This window comes from Phalangium opilio, unplaced genomic scaffold, assembly GCF_054372755.1.
Source record: "Phalangium opilio isolate 3A_F unplaced genomic scaffold, DU_Popi_V2 ptg000204l_1, whole genome shotgun sequence".
NCBI lineage: Eukaryota > Metazoa > Arthropoda > Arachnida > Opiliones > Phalangiidae > Phalangium > Phalangium opilio.
The window spans coordinates 139,864-148,194 of record NW_028324215.1 but is presented as its reverse complement, the minus strand read 5'-3'; the positions used below and the strand labels follow the sequence as shown (position 1 = coordinate 148,194).

At 36.9% G+C, this 8,331-nt stretch overlaps 1 protein-coding gene and 1 non-coding gene across 2 annotated transcripts; both read left to right on the top strand.

Moving 5' to 3' along the window:
- The first annotated feature begins 2,947 nt into the window (after positions 1–2,947).
- On the top strand, positions 2,948–6,956 carry LOC149621419 (uncharacterized). Its single transcript, XM_089853703.1, has 4 exons — positions 2,948–3,009; positions 6,216–6,396; positions 6,478–6,892; positions 6,934–6,956. The coding sequence occupies exons 1-4, from the start codon at positions 2,948–2,950 to the stop codon at positions 6,954–6,956; spliced, it is 681 nt and encodes a 226-aa protein (XP_089709829.1).
- TRNAC-GCA (transfer RNA cysteine (anticodon GCA)) lies at positions 3,137–3,208 on the top strand. Its single transcript has one exon. It is a non-coding gene; the product is annotated as a tRNA-Cys (tRNA).
- Positions 6,957–8,331: the final 1,375 nt, after the last annotated feature.

The following is an 8,331-nucleotide window of genomic DNA, read 5'->3' as shown; positions in this document are numbered from 1 at the left end:
CCAACTCACGCCTTCAAAAATCTGTGTCCTTTCCCATAAAAAGTAGTTCCCTCCTTGTTCATATCCCCTTCTTTCATTCCCTCCCTCTGGCTAGATAGGGGGTTTCGGAAATCCGCGGGGCCATGTGTCTAAGGGTCCGAAGGAGCCCTTTTACCATGATGAAGTTGGTCTCTGCGCTGCTGGTCTGCTACTCCTTTTGTTTATTTTCTATGGCAAAAACACTAACTTAGGGAGGTATTAAGATATAAGGGCGTTTTGTGTTTTAAACAATTTATCGTGAAAGAAAGAAAACAAGCCTGTTTAAAGATATTTCGAATAAATTTTAATATCTTTAAAAGTTGAAAAATATCTATAAAATTATTTGGACCAAAAGTTTATTAGGGGAAAGTATGACACAAGGGAATATTTCAGCTATATTGTCTGTGTGTGTCCGTCCATTGTTACACTAGTGCGTCGCGTTAGCAGTTAGCCTTGTGTTGATGTGTTTAGAAATCATACAGAACCTTAATATTCCGTTTTTTCCATAATATAAAGTTAATATGTGGAAGTATTTTTCGTAATTATGATGCATTTAGTACTTTTGTAGCTAAAGCTCTGTTTCATTTTGATATTCCAAAGATTTTTTTTAATATTGTTATTTGATATGGCTGTTTATATATTACTTAAGTTATACTACATCTGTGTATAGAATAATCCTTGGTTTAATTGTTTCATGAAGAAAACTAAGACCTAGACTCCGGCGGGTATAACAAGTAATATCCGCAATAGGCTTAGAGAAAATAAGTGTAAATAATTGAGGCCTGAGGTGAAGAAAACTTTTGGCTTTGATTATCGTGTCTGAAATGAAGAGACATCAACGGTTCAGAGTGAGCCGAAAGTTAATTACACTCTTAAATAATCAGGTTAAGATTTTATATTAGAAGAAAAGATCATGGTGGCAATTAGAATAGTAAAAGGGCTAATGGTAAACGGGTAGTAGCAACAGACTTTTTATTCTCTTTATGGTGCGCATTGACTATTAGTGCGTCTAGCTACAATTAAGCTTTGGTGTTATTTAACTTTATCATTCATGTTCGCAAACTAAGAATATTGTTGAGGTGAGATGAGACGATAGTGTTTACACTGCAAACCAGTTGTGAATGTGGCTATCAGAATAAACGGTAAACAGCTGAAGCGTAGACTTTATTTCCTGTTCTTTTCCCCATTGACTGATTTCCATGTGTCCGAGATTTATTCTCATTGGATGTAAAATGTCGTCTGCTTTACTGTATATTCGCTATGCTTGGAATACTGCTTCAATATTTCATAAATTTTACTTCAAAAAAGAGAAATAATTCCATATCCAGGTAAATAAGTTTGTAGTAGTAGACCTCTTGACTCGGAGAGGTAATATTTTGGTTTTTCCAACTTGTTAACAGGAGTATTGTTACAATTGTAACACTACAGCAACATATGCTTATCGAAATCAATGTTATTGGATATAAGTTAAATGTAATTAACGATACTTAAGTACTTCTATAAGCAATTAGAAATAGATCAACCCCAAATGTATGACGGTAAAGCAAACATAATTATTCAATATTTAATTACATTAAGACTGAAGTAACAGATATTATAAAAAAACGTCTTGGTTTGGACCAAGGCCGAAAAAACAAACGATATGTGTGAGGTTTATCAATTGGCTGAAGTTTCAGATATTGCACTTTTTTTAAATATTTTTATCCATTTAATCCTTAATCAATATAAAATTCAATCAACTGATTTTACTGTTAATCGATCTATTCCCTCTAAATTAATTGAAAAAATTACATATCTACGCTTTTTCAAGAACAATTACATTTTCCGAAAACATTTTATTATGAAATTAATTATTTTGAAGGAATTTCGCTTAAGCACCTTGACGGACATAGTTTTAATTGTTGCTGGCTTGACAAATTTTCAAGTTTGCATCAAAAAAAAAAGAAAAACTTAAATCGGTAAGTTGCTAAGAAGACTGATGTTAAAAAAAATATGACAATTTAAATTTATTTTGTTCAGACTAGTTAATAAACGAATGGCGTATACTTAAGACAAAGCAACATCGTTTATCCTGTGTGGTTTTTGTTAGTAGGTAGCTATCTGTAGCACTGGAAAAATATGATATCGGTATAAATATAACCAAAGGTATAGGTAAAGATTACATAAAAAGAAATACGTTTCAGTACCAATGGCTTGTTTTATCCATTTCCATTCATAACCAGTTAAACGAAGAAGGTCACACTTGACCCCCCCCCCAAGAAAGTCTAAAGTACGAAGAGGGAAATTGCAGTGCAGCCTTTATTTCATAGTCGTGACATTAGAAATGTAGCATTTCGATATACGAAATTAAATGTATGAATTCGTGCAACACCCTGGTTTGGCATCCACTATTAAATATTTATATTTTCCTTTCGAATTATGTCAAAGTTCGCTTGGTCTTTTTAGACACAGTATTTCAAATATTCAATATTGATCCCTCAACACGTACTCCCTTCAAAATAATTAGTTTCATGATAAAATGTTTTCGGAAAATGTAATTGTTCTTGAAAAAGCGTAGATATGTAATTTTTTAAATTAATTTAGAGGGAATAGGCCGATTAACAGTAAAATCAGTTGATTGAATTTAATATTGATTAAGGATTAAATGGATAAAAATAACTAAAAAAAGTGCAATATCTGAACTTCAGCCAATTGATAAACCTCACACATATCGTTTGTTTTTTCGGCCTTGGTCCAAACCAAGACGTTTTTTTATAAAATTATTATGACAAAGATTTGAGTTTTAATAACTTCTCCTTATTACTTACAAGGCCCTTATTTTTAAATTTAATGCCGAAGCTACCGCACAAAACTTTTAATTTTGGTATACTTAAGTGAATTAGAGATTCTCTATGAGTTTCAACCTCCATTTCGTCTGCTTTTGATCCAAATGCGTTATGGCGCTTGCGCTAAACTTCTAATCGAAAGGGAGTATTACGGCTATGAACAAGGGTAATAGCTCAGTGGTAGAGAATTCGACTGCAGATCGAGAGGTCCTTGGTTCAAACCCGAGTTCTCCCTGTAACAGCACGGATCATTACGTCTATTTTAGTTAAATCGACATTACGGCCATGAACAAGGGGGAATAGCTCAGTGGTAGAGCATTCGACTGCAGATCGAGAGGTCCTTGGTTCAAACCCGAGTTCCCCCTGTAACAGCTCGGATCATTCCGTTTATTTTAGGTAAATCAACATTACGGTTATGAACAAGGGGGAATAGCTCAGCGGTAGAGCATTCGACTGCAGATCGAGAGGTCCTTGCTCCAAACCCGAGTTCCCCCTGTAACAGCTCGGATCATTCCGTTTATTTTAGGTAAATCAACATTACGGTTATGAACAAGGGGAATAGCTCAGCGGTAGAGCATTCGACTGCAGATCGAGAGGTCCTTGATTCAAACCCGAGTTCCCCCTGTAACAGCACGGATCATTCCTTTTATTTTAGTTAAATCGACATAAGGGCGAGGAACAAAGGGGAATAGCTCACTGGTAGAGCATTCGACTGCAGATCGAGAGGTCCTTGGTTCAAACCCGAGTTCCCCTTGTAACAGCACGGATCATTTCGTTTATTTTAGTTAAATCGACATTACGGGTACGAACGCGGGGGAATAGCTTAGTGGTAGAGCATTCGACTGCAGATCGAGAGGTCCTTGGTTCAAACCCGAGTTCCCCTTGTAACAGCACGGATCATTCCTTTTTTTTAGTTAAATCGACATTAGGGCGAGGAACAAAGGGGAATAGCTCACTGGTAGAGCATTCGACTGCAGATCGAGAGGTCCTTGGTTCAAACCCGAGTTCCCCTTGTAACAGCACGGATCATTCCGTTTATTTTAGTTAAATCGACATTACGGCTAAGAACAAGGGGGAATAGCTCAGCGGTAGAGCATTTGACTGCAGATCGAGAGGTCCTTGGTTCAAACCCGAGTGCCCCCTGTAACAGCACGGATAATTGCGTTTATTTTAGTTATATCGACATTACGGCTATGAACAAAGGGGAATAGCTCAGTGGTAGAGCATTCGACTGCAGATCGAGATGTCCTTTGTTCAAACCCGTGTTTTCCCGTTAACAGCACGGATCATTTCGTTTATTTTAGTTAAATCGACATTACGCCTTGAACAAGAGGGAATAGCTCAGTGGTAGTGCATTCGACTGCAGATCGAGAAGTCCTTGTTTCAAACCCGAGTTCTCCCTGTAACAGCACGGATCATTAGGTCTGTTTTAGTTAAATCGACATTACGGCTATGAAGAAGGGGGAATAGCTCAGTGGTAGAGCATTCGACTGCAGATCGAGAGGTCCTTGGTTCCAACCCGAGTTCCCCCTGTAACAGCACGGATCATTCCGTTTATTTTAGTTAAATCGACATACTCCTTTTCGATCATTATTTGGGTGGGTAGAAGGGGTAGAGTTAGCGCATGCGCATTTCGATAGTTTGGATCATTCCAAACTGTCATCTTGTTTTTCTCCCATTTTAAGTCTATGGGTGAAGAAGTGGTTGGTTTTCAAAGCCGTTTTTCTTATTTTTAAGATGGTTTGCTGTAGTTTTGTGGGGTGCAAAAGTAAAATAGGAACCCCAAATATTAAATTCTATCGAATTCCGAGAAATAGGCTTAGGTTATGGGGTAAAATTATCAACCTAACGAACTTTAAGCCCACGGTAGATTCGCGGGTCTGTAGTAGACGGGTCTCGTACATAATCCCCCTGGACATAATCCCCCCGGACAAAATCCCCCTATTTTGGATTTGCCAAGACTTTTTCCCCCCGATTTTAGACGTGTTTGTACAAAATCCCCCCAGAGAAAACGTCCAGGACAAAATCCCCCAAAAGGAAAACTGTTCAACAAAATCCTACCGAAAGGATCATTTTATTGAAAATACCCCAGATAATAGGCATTTAGAAGTAAAGGTAAACGGAAGCCCAAATCCAAAGATTATCTTTAATAATAATGCAAAAGTATAATTCACAAGAGTGAAAGGTATTGCAAACAATGTTCCTAAACCAAAAGAAGTAAACTACTGATTTTGTTTTAACTTATTTCCAAAATTCCAATATTTTGGAAAAGGCGGCATTTTATGGTTAGTCAGCAATATTTTGGAAAAGGCGGAAATTTATGGTTAGTCAGCGATATTTTGGAAAAGGCGGAAATTTATGGTTAGTCAGCAATATTTTGGAAAAGGGGGAAATTTATGGTTAGTCAGCGATATTTTGGAAAAGGCGGAAATTTGTGGTTAGTCAAAAATATTTTGGAAAAGGCGGCAATTTATGGTTAGTCGGCAATATTTTGGAAAAGGCGGAAATTTATGGTTATCAGCAGTATTTTGGAAAAGGCGGAAATTTATGGTTAGTCAGCGATATTTTGGAAAAGGCGGAAATTTATGGTTAGTCAGCGATATTTTGGAAAAGGAGGAAATTTATGGTTAGTCAGCGATATTTTGGAAAAGGAGGAAATTTATGGTTAGTCAGCGATATTTTGGAAAAGGCGGAAATTTATGGTTAGTCAGCGATATTTTGGAAAAGGCGGAAATTTATGGTTAGTCAGCGATATTTTGGAAAAGGCGGAAATTTATGGTTAGTCAGCAATATTTTGGAAAAGGCGAAAATTTATGGTTAGTCGGCAATATTTTGGAAAAGGCGGAAATTTATGGTTATCAGCGATATTTTGGAAAAGGCTGAAATTTGGGGTTAGTCAGCGATATTTTGGAAAAGGCGGAAATTTATAATTAGTCAGCGATATTTTGGAAAAGACGGAAATTTATGGTTAGTCAGCGATATTTTGGAAAAGGCGGAAATTTATGGTTAGTCAGCAATATTTAGGAAAAGGCGGAAATTTATGGTTAGTCAGCAATATTTTGGAAAAGGCGAAAATTTATGGTTAGTCGGCAATTCATACTATTTTCTCCATCATTGGTTCCGCTTTTCCTCGTAGGGGGAATACTACTATCCTACTAAAAAAATTTCCTCTGTGGAAAACGACCTCTAAAATAGGAATGACCCCTGAAGGGTTCGTCTCCAAGGTGGGGATTTCGTTCCGTAAGCGGGGGATTTTGATTCCAATTTGGGAGGGATTTTGTCTCCAGTTTGGGGGGATTTTGTCTGCAAATGGGGGGATTTTGTCTTATGCCCATTTGGACGGGGGGAAATTTTTGGGGGGATTATGTCCAGGGGGATTATGGGAGTCACCCGTAGTAGACATTTCATATCTGGCTATCCTGGGTGGGATAAATCTGATCCCGACTGGATACCAACTTTGAATATTCCTAATAATAAGAAACCGTTATCGGAAGCACAGCTACGTTCAGCCGTACAGAGAAAAGCTAGACAAGAAAGAAGAAGTAAATTTCAGGTAAAGTGCACGTTATGATTAAAATTTTTTGTGAGAAGTTGGTAAGCCTTGGCCACTCATAACCATGGTTTGGACTACCAGGAAATAATACATCAAAGGGTTTTGAGCCAGCGTTTGGAGAAAAGTCGACTTCTACTGTCCTTAAAATTCCACGATTATGCAGCAAATCGTATAAGCTTTGAAGAAACTGTTTTAGAGAAGTCTGCGCCCGAAACATCAGTGCAATGTGATCCCGATTTATCATCGATACCAATGGAAAATAATCAAAATATTGATGTATCATCGCTATCGATGGAAAATATTAACCTATCCTCAGCTGAAATTATGAATGAACATTGTCATCTGAATCAGAAGCATTCCCAAGGCACACAAACAGACTATTATGATTTGGAAGTTGAAAATCTTATGTTAAAAGGACATATAAAGGATCTTGAGGAGCGTTTTCTGCAGAAGACTTGGGGGGCTCATAAAATCAAAGATAATAATGAGATACAGGGTTACCCACCTTTGCTGTTTTTATGTGGCTTTTCAAGTAAGATTTGGAAAAAGAACTTTACTAAATCCCTCTCCTTAACCACTTTACGTACTGTTTATTCTACAGGGCCGGTAGGCCCTTGTAGATATGACATGACACCCTTCCGTAATGTTAAAGAAAAAGTCACACCTTTTAGGGTTAGCGTCCCATAGAAAAAGCATTAAAAAATCTTCAGTTTTTTAAAGCAATTGTGGCAGGCCATACGGAAAAACTATAGCGAAGTTAGTTTTCGGAATACTTCTAAATTAACAAGCATTTATTAAATGGGAAACTTACGTGTTTCGATTTTTAATTAATGAATTCTAATTTTTGTAATTTAACTAATTAAGATAGTACGTCAAAAAATTACTTTTGGGCCAGAAGTCAGCCTAACCTTATAGCGCGCTTAAACCATGCTTAAACCTAGTGCTTCATTTTGTTCTCGTTGACAACTAGAAGGGCCTAGGTTTGTGGGTGCTAACAAGTTACGTTGAAAAATTGCAAATGTTGGCTTTCTTGCTGATTTTTATTAATTTCTTAGCAGTAGACGCTAACAAATTACTTTGGTATTTCATCCGAGCTTGAGCACCTTTATATGTATTTTCTAATTAACTGTAGCACCCTTAATAAGAAATACGTCGTTATCAGGTCGAATTTTCGTCTAGAAAAGTAATTCAGGTAAATAATTACAGTTAATAGAGGTTTTTATATCTTTTGAAGTAAGCTTTTCGACGTTGTTTACGGCCAAGGCTTAAGTTGTATAGACCAATGGCACCCCAAGTTATTTCCCCATAGAGCTTAATACAGTCGAAGGCAGAGGGCTGCCATTACCCTATTTTAGTTACTCTATGTAATTATAGTCTCATATAGTGTCTTTCCTCTTTCTTTGAAGATTATTAAAAAGGCTGATTTCCGGCTCTAATTTGTTTTAGAATCCTGTATACGTATAGTCTGCTCAATTTTATGCTAGAAACATAGCCTACGCTGCCTAACCGGGTTTACCCTAGGTTGTTTATTATGCTGTATTTACCGTGTGCGCTTCCAATTTGATGTAAAATATGGCATACCTATTCAAATTATTAACGTGTTGAAGTAAAGATAGTTCTTTTCACCCTGTGAAACTTTCGAGAACTTCAAAATACTACTGGAAAGGTGACAAAATGTGTGTTTACCCTGCGGCAGTAAAAGAGTGGTGTTTGCTACTTTGCGTTAGCGCAGTTGGTTCAACATTCCCATATGAGGTATATATGGTTTGAAACTCAGCCGTTGTAGAAGACCACATCATTTGTTAAAACAATTTTTATCCTATTGATCCAGTCAGTATGTGATGTTACGTTATGAATTTATAAACTATTTGTTACCAACAGTGGATTGTTTAATTCTTAAATATAAGTAACAGTGGTGTTAGTTTGTAACCGATT